The sequence below is a fragment of the Chroicocephalus ridibundus genome, chromosome 10 (genome assembly GCF_963924245.1).
Source record: "Chroicocephalus ridibundus chromosome 10, bChrRid1.1, whole genome shotgun sequence".
Lineage (NCBI taxonomy): Eukaryota > Metazoa > Chordata > Aves > Charadriiformes > Laridae > Chroicocephalus > Chroicocephalus ridibundus.
The window spans coordinates 23610271-23626771 of record NC_086293.1 but is presented as its reverse complement, the minus strand read 5'-3'; the positions used below and the strand labels follow the sequence as shown (position 1 = coordinate 23626771).

General features: G+C 35.7%; 1 protein-coding gene across 13 annotated transcripts in view; it reads right to left on the bottom strand.

Annotated features, from left to right (window-relative positions):
• Positions 1-16501, bottom strand: part of ERC2 (ELKS/RAB6-interacting/CAST family member 2) — a 508713-nt gene that overhangs the window by 261897 nt on the left and 230315 nt on the right. For all 13 annotated transcript variants that reach the window (XR_010072774.1, XR_010072776.1, XR_010072778.1 and 10 more), the window contains one exon: positions 8832-8967. Coding sequence is in view for 1 of the 13 variants with exons in the window: in XM_063347991.1 (XP_063204061.1) it covers positions 8832-8967 (136 nt within the window). In the remaining 12 variants the exon portion in view is untranslated. The remainder of the gene's footprint in view (positions 1-8831; positions 8968-16501) is intronic.

Here is a 16501-nt window from a genome sequence, read left to right as displayed (position 1 = left end):
TTCATTTGTGAAAACTGAAAATAAAAAAAAAAAGTATAGGTAACATTTTTAAGCAATGCCTAAATTGGAAAATCTACGCTATTACAAATTTCCATTTTACTGCTTTTATATTACAGGGTTAAAGCTCCTCTATTCATCTTATATTGAAGACAGCTACACAAATAGGGTCAGACATTTTATTGCAATTTCACTTTGCAGAATTTCAATCTAAATCATTGTTTTTGTCATTGATTATAATTTATGTAATATAGAGTGTTTAAATACATAAGTTAGTAAAATATTAGACGAGCTATAAGTCAATGTAAAAGTTAAAAATGAACTATACGTGGAATGCTATATTGGACAGTCATGTGCTGAAATACTAACGTCTATTATAATGAGGTTATTGATGTAGAGTTGACATATGACTTGATTTGCAGATGCCCTACTGACTAACCTTTTGCAACTATATCTTAGTGCAAACTTGTGGTAATTATTGCTGGATAGGGAGAGTTGGTTTAACTGAACTATTTCTTTTGATGCATGTTGAATGTGATTGCCCCCTGGAGACTACAGGAGTCCCACATGTGTGAGTTATTACATAAATATTGAAGGGGAGAAAAAAAGGTGTATCACGATAAATTTTTCCTGTTTCCTATTGTTGTAGTTTTGTTTTTCCCAACAGGATTTTTTTTTCCGGTGCCTAGCCATATAGGCCCTTTTCAACTGACAAAGCACTTACTAAACACATAGTAGAAATAGCTTATTTAATCTAAACATTAAATACTTGTCAATAATTGTAGTTCACAGATTTCTAAATAATTATGTTAGAATATACAAATTTAACTTTGTTTGCAAATCAAGATGTCCAGGTTTTATTCATTGGTACTGAAGTCAGTGAATTAACATTACTTAGACAACACTGAAAAACATTATGTTTCTGACTTAACTGTAGAAACCGAGGAAGATGAGAAAGCCAGTAGTCAGAGTTTTTGAGATGGGATGCTCTAGAAGGCCTTCTAATAGTGCAAAAGTTGCATTAATAATTATATATAATGTTCTAATAGTGTGCACTTGCTTAAAAATCCCAAAGTAATAAATTGGGATAGTTCTAAGAATAAAGTTCATGTTATTTTATACATACATATACTCATATAATGTAATACTCTAATAAAGGCCACGACAACTACATACAACACTTGTACTGATAATGTTTTACCCACTGAACTTTTTTTTTTTTTTATATTACAGCTGGTTAGAACAACATAGCACAGAACACTGAGTCCCTTCTCTCAGCCTACCAATTATGACAAAGGAAACAAGATTTAGGAGACCGTGAGTCTAGTAGAAACTGATCTTCAAGTGAGATTTTCACAGATTTTCTATAGGGACATTTTATAACAAGAGTAGTTTTGGCTTCTGGGGATTACACTGCACAATGAAAACAAATGTCAAAGTAAATCCCCAAAGGAAAAAACCACTTCTGGTATTGATCCTCAGACCTACCAATCAACCTTCCTGCCCTCTGTAGACTCTCAAATACTTTTCATCTGAAACCTTTTAGAAATATTTTCTTCAACATAATCTTAAACTACTGGCTGAAGTTCAACACACGTTTCAGCAACACATATGGAATTTATCCACAACTTATGGAACTTCACAGGCCAAGGAAGGAAAATTCCTAAATGTCCATCCATATTTAGAATCTGAATTTATATTATGTTAGAAATCTGAAGATAAGTACACTAGCCGTGTCTTCAATAGTATTATGCGTGTTTAAATTGATTAGTCTGATTTTTGTAAGTATGCACTTCTAATTTGGTAATCAACTTTTAATATATTGCACATCATCATCACAGGCTTATTTATGTTTTCTATTACCCATTCCCCGAGTCTCCACGCAAAGATTTTTTTTTTATATAGATTAGTTATCAATACATCACAGAAAAGATAGTTTTGTTAAGTCCTGCTTTTTCAAAATGTCTATTAAAAATTTATGTTCAGCTACATGAAAATGACTGCTTTATAAAAATGCAACTCCTGTCTTTTTCCAAGATATTCACAAGAGAAAAAAAGTTCCCTGAACTGTGTGAAATCTATATTAAGCTATACATTCTGGCGAAGGCTGGACATTGTTGAGGACGTAGCTATTAGCTACACTCTCTTTTGGCAAAACCCAGCTATAATTAGAGGAGGAGAGAAATGCCAGAGGAAGTACCCATGAACACATCACTAATGCACACCATTGTCTAATCTACTGTGCTAGGTTCTGTCCATTTGCTAGTATATAACTGTGCTTTATAGGGGTAAAACTATTTCATACGTACATGAACACTAATTTTCTCAAAAATTGAGCAAATCTCAGCTTAAACACTCAAAGATGAAACTCTACAGTCCCCTAGGAACCTATAGTTTGAAAACAGAAGCGTACAAGAACATATTTTAATTTTCAAGCAACAAATTGGAAGAGAATTCTGTAGATGTTCTACAGAAAACTAGCATAAAATATTGACTTTTACATTTCTTTGTATGTTAGTTCATTATTATAACAGACCACATATGGAGAACTTAGCCAAAAATTCCAAAAATTCCTCACTTGCACTTGGAATCAATTCACTTGTTAAAAAGTATTTGCAACTGCTTAAACAAATGTATCCAATCAAAAAAATTACAATTTATTGTGAAACTTTGGAAGTAAGCTTGTTGTTGAAAATATTTCTGTATGAGCTACAATATTAAATAGGACATCTACAACACAAGACCGTCACAGTCTTCTACCTTAAATATCTGGTGCATCATTAAGCTTCTGCTTTAATTGTAGAAAAGTTCTGGTAAAGTAAGTTTTTAACTCACTACAATCACAATAAAAATAAGTTTCTATTCTGTATTTTCCACAAACAAGTCCATGTGAGCTTTAAAGGGAGAACTTCATTCTAACTGTAGCTTACCCCATCTTCTGAATTTGTCACTGAGCTGGTTCCAAACCCTTCTGATTCTTTACTAACTGACACAAAGACAGAAAGACTTGTTGCAGCTGACTCTTACACAGACTTGCAAAATACTCAGCTTTTGTTTCAAAATATTTGTATCTGATAGCAGAAACCTTAGCAAGAAGTAAGATCTTCACAAGCATCACGGACCACATCTTAACATTTCTCTTGCCTCTGTACATACTTCCAAAAGTCTATTTCCATCATATCTCATCTGTGCGTTCTGATTGCTCATAATGTCGAGACAGGGCAATCGAGAGTGTCGTCTATTTCCCCTTATCCTCTGCTCACAGCTGAATGAGAGGCAGGAAGCAATTCTACTCAAGGCCAGACCACCATGTGTGTTTCACACATGCACGGTATGGAAATCAGAGAGGAACAGTATAAAAGGCAAACCCCCAGTCTTATCTCCATCTTCCCCCAAAAAATGGCCAGCCTGCTGAAGATAGAAATGTAAAAAACTCCTAAACAGTCGGAATTATTAAAGCCTTCCAGAGAGGTATAGGTCCGCCTTTGGATGCATGCTTAAACTAGAATTCCCTTTTAATACAGTAACTCGTGATTTTAACCACTTCAAGGTTGAGTTTTCTCACTACATACGTATTTCAGCACTAATAAATACAAAGCTGTGTGTTTATGCAATGAATTCTCTCCTGCCTTATGTCAGCTACGTACACTAGTGCTGGTCTGCGCAACAGTCACAACTGCTTCCTCTGGCTCTCAGCTGATTACACTGCTCTGTTCATTTTTATTTGCAAGACTTCACCTCATTCCCTTGCTTCCTCTTTTTATTAATATTACCATTTCAAAGTTTTTGAGACAATGCAGTAAGAAATACACTGCATTAAGAGAAAAATCACAAGCAATTGATGTCAGGTATACCCCTTGTTTAGGCCACACTTCTATTTTATTTTAAAAGACACAGACATAGCATATAGCAAATTTGCTATGTCTTCAGTGTATTTTGTATTTCTGGAACTATTATGGAGATGAAAACTATATGCACAGAGTGAAAAATAAAGAAACAAATCCAAGTTTAAGGATTCACGCTGACTAGCTGTGAAATCACTTGGGAGCTATTTTTAGTGAGAAAGATATCACGGTAGCGAGCAAGATACCACAGTCACGTGGCAAGAATCGGACAGCAGATTAACTACCCAGTTTTTCTGTCTCTTTTGATAGGACTTTCTCCTGATTATGTTTTATTCGTTACCTAAGACTAAATTTCCAGCCAGCATGAAACTATTGAGAAACTAGATTTCTTGCCTTGCCTCAGTATGTCCAATGACAAGCTAAGGCTGACGTGCTGGACTCTGTTTAAAAAGCGCGATATTTATACCTGGAAAATGTCTACGTGTAGACAATCTGTTTCACAGTACTTCAGGCTTAGAGAATTGATCAAGCTGCCTGTATATGACATTTGAAATCAATGAGAACTACACATTGTCTCACTCAAAAACAATTTTTTAGTGAAATATCTTTTTTCAGCGTGTGGATTTCCAACCAAAGAAAATCCAACCTACCTAAAAGAGAATTGTGACAAATAACCCAAGTATTTAAAACACTAGGAGAGTCAAAAAACTCTTCCAGCAGCTAAACCAGAAGAAAAGGTGGGAACACACAGAAGCTGTGTAGATCAGAGCAGAATGGGGTATTAAACATTTCAACTTTGTTTTCAGGCTCATCCCTGCACCTCTCTTATGACATGTATGCGTCGGACACTTTGCATAAAGTTTTCACAGAGAGTGTTTCTGACTTAGTACAGATACAGTTCCATAAGGTTCAATTCACTTATTAAACTGATACTTTACATTTATTAAAAGTATAATCAGACCAAAGCATACATTTAATTGCCTTTGAAGCTCTGTGATGAGATATATGGGAATATTATTACATGCACATTCTTTACTGTACATAAAAGAATGGACTTTGTTGTTGTTATTACAACAGGTTTGAAAATCAGAATCAAAACCAAACCCACTCAAGTTCTCGATGTTATGCAAATGTTTTCTTTCCCAATTCTATTGGGGTAACAGCGTTACTGGAACAAACATGTTCCATACAAGAATCAAGAAAAACGTATTTCAGGAAATAAACGTCTCACATCTATAACATTTCAAGATCCTGCGAAGAGATTTGAGGAATTATGCACAACTTTATGACATAATGCCTGTATATTTCTTAGCTCGGCATTTCTCAAAAAGGCTTATCTTTTTCAGACAGACAAAAAAGAGAGAAAAATGAAGGCATGTTAGATACACCATTCTCAAAAAATTTCACGATAAAGTGTTCATGGGCCAGCTCTCCTGCTGTGACGCTTTACATAATATATGACCATCGCGTTTGGCAAGATTTGCACAGGTCTGCCCTTGATTTGTGGAAGGAAAAAGCAGAAAACCTCACAACTATTCTTCATTCACAAGAATTAATCTGAAGTCTGGCTCCCTGATGTTTCCAATTTTACAGTCATCCAAATAACCCCCCAAAACCACACCTGAAGCATCACTCACAATTATAGCTGAGGGAGACCAAAGTGAATTCCCTCCCCAAGCATCCCGGGGCACTCTCCATCGCAGCAGTGGCCCTGCACTGCTGTGAGATGAGGCCATCGGAGGCTCAAACTCGTCCTGCAAGCACTGATGCTAGGATATGAACCAGCTTTGAGAGGCTTTTATCTGAAAAGTGTCACAAATACACATGATGCTACAAGCCTCAGGAACTATTACGTACTACTGAAGCTTGAAAGGAACGACCAACTTCTGAACTTCTTCAAACCTACCAGAAAGCAGGTGAACAGCTGAATGGGTAGAGCTTCAGCCCCTACTCGAGCTGTACAAAACGGATGACACTTCACCTGATTGCTTCAGTTTGCCCTTAATGACTCCCTGAGCCGTCCACAGACAATTATACTAGCTTTCTTATTACACCTTTTCCAGTACTTCTGCAAAAGGGATTGAGACTTGCCTGGAATAAATGTAATTCAAGTAGTCTAACTGCTCTTCAGTTCTCAGCTGAGCTCATCAGAGCTAGCCAACAAATATAATCATTACATCAGGCCAGAGAATTTTCGGATATACTTTCCCCTAACAGCTCAGTACATCCTTCACAAAGGTAACAAGTACACTATAGACACGAGCTCTATAAATGCCTAGAACAGAGGGTGTTTCTACTAAACGCAGTAGAAGGTATTATAAACAGTAACAAGAAAAAGTGGTCAGATCCTCACGGTTCACTAAGACGTTAATTCAATATTTATTGGAATACCAATTAATTTTATTTTTAATTAGCAGATGTGTAGTACTCCCAGAAACTTGTTTTTCAAAGTATATCTTATATCTCGCGCCACGTGTCTCCCCACAAATCCTGCCTCACTTAAATCCTTAGATCACTACTGTTATAACATTTTATTAACTCTACATATTATTTATAAACTGAAATTTAACATAAAGAGTGATCAAGCATTCTACTCTGTCAGATCATTCATTATCCCAATTTGAATTCTGTATATGTTCACATCACTAGGAAAACTTCAGCTTATATTTTGCTTCCCGGGGAAAGTATTGTACCCTTGGGTTGTAGGAAAGAAAATAAATTTACCTACACGTAGTGCATTATATGTATCCTTCTGAACACAGGAATAAGTAAGTTCAAATCCAGAACATTCGCAAGTGTAGCTTATGCCAGAGAAGGCAGGATCAGCTGTACCAGCACCACAGACAACCAGCCCTCACGTCCTCCTGTTCTTGCAGCTACTGGAGGAAGAGCTGGGGAGTGCAAAGCACCTACTGGTAGGCACCAGCAGCCGGGATCCTCTCTTTTCCACTTTCCCAGCAGCTCAGCAAGTGTAGGATGGGCCACAACACATACGTACATTACTGAAAGTAATATGTTGAAGTACACAATATTAAAATATTAACATTTTAAGGCCTAGTAACAGAGAAATAACAGTTCTTAGTTAATTGGTTTTCATAAACTGTTCACAGTGGGTAAATGCTTTATAGCAAGTGAACAGCACAGACGTGCTATACACCAGGCAAGGTTTTTTCTCTCTAAATTCAGGCGATTCAGCCATGCTACTCCCATTTGGTAGACCCTTTCTCATCACGTGATGTGAAAGCTCCAAGTATAGCAGTTACAACAAAGACCCTAGGAATGACTTCTGTTCTCTAATGATTACACCACTCTGATAGATTTCCAAAATAATACTGAAAAATAAAGTTCTAATATATTCTCTTGACTGAACCACATTAATTACAAGTAGCTGCTGAAAAATGAGATTTAATTTTGATGCACCATATTGTCAGAGCAAATACTCCACAAGTTCTTATTACTATAGCACACGCAGGAGAAGGCATGGTGATGCGATCAGTATGTAATGATCAAGGTTATAAAGTATATATAACACTACACAGATGCATGAATAACGTATCATTCCCTGAACTTGATTCTGACATACAGTTTCACCAAGGTGTGGTGTTGATTTCTCTGTTTTGCATAGAGAAAACGGTACCTGAGAAACGCAGTACCATGTGAAGCATGTGAGGGTCAAATTCCATCTACTGGAAATTTTCCAGAAATCCATTATATTTTGCAGATCAAGGGAAAATTTTGCACTGTAAATTAGACTTACCTATAAACATTGTGTGTGGAGACATTGATATTGTTGACAGAAATCGGTACTTCATGGGTTTTCATGGTCAGATCTCGGAGAATAATTTTTAAGTCAAGCATCAAACCTGGTTTGTGGCCTTTAATACAAATTCCCTAGTATGTATCATTTAACCAGATCAGCTAATCACCTTTCAAACCTCAACGCCCAAACTCAACAACTTACAAACTGTAGAAATTCTCCTAGAATAAGATTCAAAGTCTACCTTAAATAAAAAACAGATATAGGAGAACCATTTCTTTCCAACTGTAAGAAAGAAGTTACTGATGCAGTAACTGTGCAGTAATGATTGTGAGAGATCTGTCAAATGAGACGTCTACAGCTGCCTCCAGTGCTCTCCTGTGCTACACCTAAGCACATGAGATTAAAATGATCTTTGCTGAGGATTCTAGATTCACTATTACCCTGTCAGACAATCTATCCTCACCCTTTTAACCCACTACATACGCAGGTACAGAGAGTTAATAAGACCAAATCACCCTCATTAAATGATCTGAGTATGCAACCAGATGATGATATCCCTCCTAGTATACAATTTCCCTCCCAGACAGTGGATTTCACGTGAAGAGCTACATATAGAAACATAGAACAGGACGTAGCTCGTGGGTCTCAAATGTTGTTGTGTTCAATCTCCACGCTGGAAAACACGGCACAATTTCTGTTATACAATTGAATACCCTTGAAAAAATAAATTGTATTTTACAAAGCTGATCACCCAGATATGTCCAGTTTAAAAAAAGGAAAAAAAAAAAAAAAGAAAAAAGGAAAAAAAAATCACCACACGCTACCATTTGATAGTCAAACATGCTGAGCATTCATAACCACACTATATCCCCTCACTATAGCTTGTGGATATAATGCTGTGAATAGCACAGAAATAGAAAGGATATCCAGAAAGGATAATTATCCTTCTATTTTCTGACTCTCTTCAAAACAAGCTATAAAGACCTAGTTGCCTTTAAATAAGTAAAATACAGTCCTTGTGAGGAGAGGGCTTCAAATTCTATTATTTTTTCCTCACTCTAAATATTTCATGAATGCAGCCGAAGTCAGTAGTGCATCCTCCGGCAGGAAGGGAGAGAGCTATCAGCTCTTTGTGGGAAGAAATTCATTATACATCCTGGAAGACATACAGTGAAACAGAAGTGTAATTTCTTTGATGGTTTTAAAACACAACTGAAAAATGAACTCACTTGTAAATGTTGAGAGTTGTCAGTCATATTGTCCTCTCGCCTACGAACTTCTTCCAACAACTGCGCATTCTTCTTTTTCTCCATTTGCTGATTGTGCTTCAGATTGGCAACCTTCTTGTTCTGGTCCTTCATATGTCTAAGGATTGTATACACACAGGCACTGGTGTTAATGACTGCAACCACTTCTTTTTGTCTATAAATCTGCAACCACTTCTTTTTGTCTATAAATTGACTTGTGACTATGACACAGGACATCAATTCTCCAGCTACAAGTATTCCAATCATCAGATGTAAACAATAAAACTTCATCTTGTTTTCAAGACGGCATATCAAAACAGCTTTAATACCATCAGATTATACAATGATAAAGCAATTTTTTGGGCCTACAAGATTTTTTCTTTCTTTTTTATCATTTGGTCATAAATATACATGTTCTAAGCACTATGATACATGTTCTAAGCACTATGCAGAAAAATTGTAACAGAGGGAGATTATCCAACAATCCTTACACACTCAGTGAGTTCAGGAACAATTTTAATGGGTGCTTTAAGTAGCATTAATTTCAAAGGAAGCAGAAGGTGAAGGTGATGACTAATGTATGTTGTGAAATTCTGTTTTTAAAAACCTGGACTATAAATACAACGTTTCTGAGGATTAAAGTGTGATGGGGTAGAAGGTCACTTCATAAACATGCCATGAAGAATAAAGGATGCCTTTACAAATAGCTTCGTACATAACAAAACCGCTACATTTCTCTTTTTTAATGAGACTTCTTTCTACAAAAGACTATCAACAAACAGAGTTATGAGTAACTTCTAACACAAATGAACAATCTTTACCACTGTTATAGACTTTCTTTTGTTAAGACTGTACTCAAGTAAAAAAAAAAAATTTTTTTTAATTGTTTCATTGTTTAATTATGTTTTGCTGTGGATCTTATTCATTAAGTTACCAGAAGCTTTCCTGATTCTGATACTTAGCACACAACCTTTTACGAAAGAAGGCGAGCTAATTTTGCCTGGCAGGCACTGAAAAAAATATCCTTCCAGTAATGCTTTCTACCTGCTTGGATTCTTAGATAGTATTTTCCCGACTTTCTTTGACTTTGAGGAATTTGCTCCCTTTTATCTATATAAAAATAAAGTCATGTGCAAATTCCTAATGAGATCTACGCACTAATCCTATTTTGGCAAATGAAGAGAATATTATTCAATGCCCCAAAGGATCACTGAAAATGTCTCTGTTGCCTCCACATTAGAATTTTCAGAAAAAAAAAGTTATAGAATACATTTTTTGCACTGATTTTATTATGCTAAGGAAACTAGGTCATTTCATATTTACTTTTATCACTGGTTTCTTTGTCCTACCACTGTTTTTTTACTACTTATTGATACTGAAAAATTAACAATTAATCTCTAATCAATAAATGTTGCCATGGTATTAAAAATTTTTAGAAGACGCTCCATATACAAATTTGTAGGTACAGTACCTAACTGTAGAAAACTACATACGTAACTTAGAAAATCTATTATTACTAAAAAAGTAACTTCAGCTTCCCTAGAAAAATAAAAGTAGGTACCCCTAATTCAAATAAAAATCTTTGCTTTCTAAAAGAATCTACATCAAGCTCACAGATAATTTTTTAAAGACAAGTATGAATTCCTCTATTTGAAAAACAGATTTATTCTATAGTTGTTTTCAAGAGTTTGCATTAGCTTGTTAAGGCACAAAAAGATAGAACGGCCTAACTCTTCATCTGTTTCCAGCATTTGTCTTTTGCACTCGTTTTTTAATGTTGGAAATAAAATTTGTAAAGACTGTACATACCATAAAGCTAAAAGAATCCCCAACAAGACATTGCCACCAGAAAATAGAACAGTTTCAGAAACAAAACGCAACAACACAACAGAAGCCATCCTCTTTGGTTTTTTTAGTACAATCATTTCTATGTTACACAAAGCATAGAAATGGAAGATGAAGAGCTGAGCTTCTCTAGGTTGAACGAACTCTAGTCAGCAGTTCGCATTTTGTGGTGCTAGAGACTTTGAGACCTTAGCCTGCATCTTCCTTAAATATTCTCAAATATTTTCTATAGTACCCAGATATAGTTGTAATAAACTATACACCTAAGGCTCCCTCCCCTTTAGACATACCTTTACCAAAATGACAACACTCCTAAGAAACAACACTTTTTTCCCAGGTCAAAGAGACCATCAGTACAGCGATCCAGCTGTCTTTTGGGAGATTTTTGGCATCATGCTTAAATCCCTAAATTAAGTTCACGTGAGCACAAAAAACTACACTACATGATGGTCAGAAGAAACCTGCCTACATGAGACCTACCTCAATAGGCCTGGAAGTATAGCATAAATCACCAGTATTTTATCGTAGTGTTGTAAAAAAGGTTAATTTTCTGAAAAACACAACAGTCTGCCACAGCTAAGCAATAATAAGCAAGCAACGCGACAGTGCTAAGAACAGCAGGGATATTTCTGTCAAAGTTACACTGACAGATTAATAAAAAAACCAACCAGAAATTGTATGTTCCAGTTTAAACTTGTTTCTAGGTCTTAAAAAATATAATGGGTTTAGCTACTGAGTTGGCCTTTTTTAACTAAATTTGAGATTGATGCCCTTTGTCTTTCTAAATCGAGTATTCCAATATACATTAGATGCTCAGTGCGGCTCCAAGTGAAAATCAATTTGCTTTCAGGGGTCCATGTCGCATAAGTGTAAGCATAGACCTAATCAGCATAAACCAAAAATGAATATTAGGAAAAATGACTTTCACAACTTCATATATAAATGTGGTATTTGGCAGAAATTTTGGTGGTGTAATATGACTTTGTGCTGTTAAAATGTAAAATAGTTTTCAATCTAATGCTGAGTAAGCGATAAATTAATTTATATTTAATCTCCATAAGACCTGCTATTTTATGCCAATGCTAACTGCTTCTTTCATCACTCTTCCCTCTCACAACTTCCCATTTCAGTTTCTGTCTAATGCCACACTGAAAAGTAGAACACGGTAAAGCTGCAAAGGAAAACATCTGGTGCCTGTGATATGCAAAATCTTGAAGCGTAGGAAATAAAAGAAAGCTGTGTCGTAGCCCCTCTTTCTTCCACAACTGACTACATGCCTATGGAAATGAAAAGAAAATACTACAGTTGAAAAGCCTAGCTGACTGGTTTTCGTTTAGGCCTGCATTAAAGGTACAGGAGGAGTTCAATAGAAGAAATAAATAGTAGAACACATTCACAAACATTTTTTTTATTTTATTTTTAACAGCAAATATATCAGTATTCAGTATTTTCTTTGAGTACGCTTGCACTGGTATTTTTTCACATGGCTCTTGTTTCTAAAACACTTTTGAATAAAACGGAAGATTAGGATAAGTAAAGATTATGCATGAGAAATAGAAAAATATTTGGGAACAGTACACAATCAGCACAAAATATCATATGCCATTACCATATAGGATATAAAATATCCACATAGTTTACTAGTAGCTATGCTGATATGCATAGTCGAGTCTACATTATTCTTTATCCTGAGGAATTAGTTTCATGTGTTCTGCCACGCTGTTTCAATTTAAAGCTGTAAGACCACAAAATTCATTAAACAGAATAAAATAAATAATAAAAAAAAACCAAACCAAAAACCTGTTTATGTCTTCAGAATCTGAAAAGTAGGCTGCAGGGGTCTGGGTAGTAGAATTGATCTTACCATCACCTATTAATCATATTCTGGTAGTAAAATACATGCAATAGTATTATCTGTTTGATAGTCTAACTGCCCCAAAGCAGTAAGATGGAATCCACAGCTTTCTGACTTCCCACATTGTTATAGTTCATTTTGAAGTTGGGGGTCTGTTATCTCATAGTGAGCTAAATTCTTCAGTCACTGCGCTGGGCATCACCGTCATCGCAAACCAGTCATTATGGAATACCAGGCTGTGTTTGTAATTTTAGAAACTTCACACACCTGGAAAGCCAGTCATCAAACGAGCCTAAAGCACCCAAGCCCAGAGCACACTGAAGTGGTGCCAACGCCTCGTTGGGCTTAAAGAAATGAAGTTCTGAGCTTATAACATTTAAGAAGGAAAAGTCTAAGCGTAGATGACTAACACCTTACACAGATGCTTAATCTTGGACAAACATTAAAATGGCTGGTTAATGACACTTTTTCAGATAACAAATTTAAATTTCTACTTGTGTTCCTATGGTTATAGGCAGTCAGTAATTGTCATAAAACATCTAGCAGCTTCATCCATGGACAAAAAAAGAATTTGGAGTGGAGCTATGCTGTCGTCAAAATGGAGCTAGAATGTAAGCACATCGTCAATAGTTTAAGAAAAAAAAAATAGTTAGAAACTGAAGGACTTCATGGGCATCTTCCAACTCGTTTGATCATTCCGTATGGAGAAGCAGTATCCAGCAAACACCCATGAACATAAATACTAGGTGACAATGGTACTGGAATTTAGTAAAGAAGAGATGAAGAACACCAGACATAAGAACAAATTCTAAATAAAATTTGATTCTTCCAGTACATTACACATTGTTTCATTCCTAATGAAGAGAAAAAGGCTACATAAAGTAACGTACTTCTCTAGAAACTACCTTACTGCACATTAAACTGAGTTTATGCATTTTTTTAAACCTAGATCAAGCCATTGCTCTGAACTGTAAATACACAGTAGCCTGTAGCTATGCTGCTCCGTTAAAAATTAGCCAGTCATAATTCCCATTCCTCTTCCTGAGTCTTTCTGATATGGGATAATTTTCCATAATCTTTCTCAACACACAGAACGCTCCACAGCCATTAATTTACACCTCAACTGGGCACTAGACTTCAAATGAGGTATCTAAACCACAGCAACGCCTACATCAGTTTTCCTCAGCATCCAACAACTTCTGCAGAAAAACGGGCTCAGACCACCAAGACAGGAATCCATAGACTCCAACAGCTCTGATTTCTGATACTGCTGAAGAACCATCAAACTATGATTGCTAAATATTTAGGTACGCTTAGTATATCACAGATCTGAACAAGAGAAAAAATTCTTATATGGCCCTCCAGCTTTGTCTCTTATGAAGTCCGGACCAAAGAAGAGCCCCTTAATTTTGCTGTGCAAACAGCAAGATGCCCTTACACCAACGACACTAGCTATTCATTCTATTTAATTTTTTAAATTGAAACGTCTTGTTAAGAAATAGACATCAGTGCGATGGAGACAAAGACCATTGATCAGCAGAAAGACAGATGTCAAAACAGTAGCAGCACTTAGTTCTTGCTAGTATGACAATCACTAATTACAACGACTTCATTTAACCATGTTCCTTTGTGGTTTCTTCTTGTTCTTCCAGAATAGCATACAAACTGATCTCACAGTTCTAACCAGAGTACATTTAATTCCTTCAGTTCAACTTTTTAAGACAAATATTAACATTTAGTTTCTGCATATATGTGAGTATCTTTCAGAGTTCATTTTACAGTAGCGCGTAACTGTTGTCTAAACTCCAATGCTTTAATCTCGGATAGTTACAGAAAATCACACTATTTCATTAAATTCCCAGATTTAATTAGCCACCTGGGTATCTTGGCCAAAAAGTTGGTAATGTCAGCCAAAAATAAGTGTTACGTGCTTAGGATAGTCTTCACTCTATTTCATAAAGATTTTTTTTCCTCAAAGCATCCAAAAAATGCAGACATGTAAAATAGTCCCAAGGGCAAAATCTCTAACATTCTCTAAAAAATATGTCCCTGTAATAATTTTCATCACATTGAACAGCATTACAATGGGACCAGCTATCTGAAAGTCAATCAAAAAAATTCTGCAGTATGCTAGGAACCTGTACTCCTCAACAATAAAAAAAAGAAAATCAGAGTGCAATAAATTTACCAAATAATGTTTTCGGGGGGAAAACAAAACAAAACAAAAAAACTCACCACAACAATTTAGACAAAACAAGTAATTTCTATAAAATAGGAAAGTCTCAAAAATACATTTTAAAATTTAGTCTAGTATACATATTTTAAATAATCAAAAACCGTCACTTGTTGTTCTAGGCATGCACTGAGTAGAATACGATCAACATCATTACTTGAAAAAATTATTTTTAACAGATCATCTCCTTCTCCTTTATGAATAGCCCACACCTTTACAAACAATTCACGTACGCGAGCAATAAAACGAATCTCGACATTTTCCTAGGCACTCTGGATCTCAGTAGCTAGTCATGCAGAAGACCTGATCCTGTAAACCCTGTCCGTGTGAATGCCCATTCCGAGCTACGGCACTTCAGTGAGACTCAGCAGAAACATTCCAACTGTTCAGTTCTCTCTGTCAAAACTGACAGTACGCATAGGTTCCCATTTAATTTATTGAGTCGAGACTGGAAAAACAGCATAAGGGTAATAGCTTAAAATTAAGATCCAACTCCACTGAAATCCATAAGATAGAATTTCCATTAATATGTGAGCAAAGTTAAGTATTGTTTCTGGCATTTTCCTGGAATACAAATGTATTTGTTACTACCAACCTGTAAACCTGGAAAACAAAGATGGGTTAGACTCTAACAAACTATAACCATCTCAAGAGAGATTAAGAGGGTTACTGACAGACACATTCCTGACACAAGGACGCTGCTTATTCACTTACAAGCCTGAGACGGATCTGTCTGGGGAAAAAAAGTATTATCGTGATAAGAAAACCTATATCCACGACAAGCTGAAATTTTGATATGACAAAGAAAATATAACATACTTCAAATAAGCATCATTTTTCTAAAATAAAGCCCTCCTGCTTGACTGCTAAATTCATTTAATAATTTGGACCCTAGTCACCTTAAGATTTATGATATGCTAATAAAAACCTAAGTAGTATCTTCCTGTGCTGTCCTTTGCAAATACAAGAACTTCCAGGTTGTTGTTAGGGTTTTTTTAAGTCCAGATTCTATAACCTAAAGAATTATTAGTGTCCAGAACATCCTTTAAGATTTGGGGGGGGGTTCCTTATTCTTTTCTTTTTATTAGCTAATACAATTGTCATGATGATAAAAAATAAAAAATACCTTAAATGCAAAAACAGAAACAATCATTCCGGCCATTAAGAAATTAATTACTTTGAAACGGTCAGCACATTACAGAGCTGAGCTTCAAAATAACTTTTATTCTTTCTCCCTCGATGGCAAAAAATTATATTGGGACTGTCCCTTTTTTTAATGATGTAGATGATGTTCACAAGCAAGACTGCTGGTACATTCCAGGCCAAATCATTCATCTAGCTTTATGCCCTGATATAAACCGGCAGAGAGTAATGATCATAACCACAGGAAGAAAACATTAAAATTTATTAACATATGAAATAATAACAAGATTTTATTTCATAAGCATTTTGCCTTTTTCCTTGTAAAATTAAATCCACTGACTGCAAAACTACAAAGCCATCTCACCGTTGTACACAATGATTGTTTTCTGTGCGGGCCACTGACTAGCAAACGTGGCACGTTACAGCAACACAGAATGCAACTAGTTATTAGTGCATTTGTTAAGAGAAAAGACTTGGTATGTCCCGAGCTGCCCAGAAGAAGAATATTCCCCATTGAAGTAAGGTGTGTCACAACTGCAGTACCAAAAAGGGAAAAAGGACAAACAAAGGTACAAA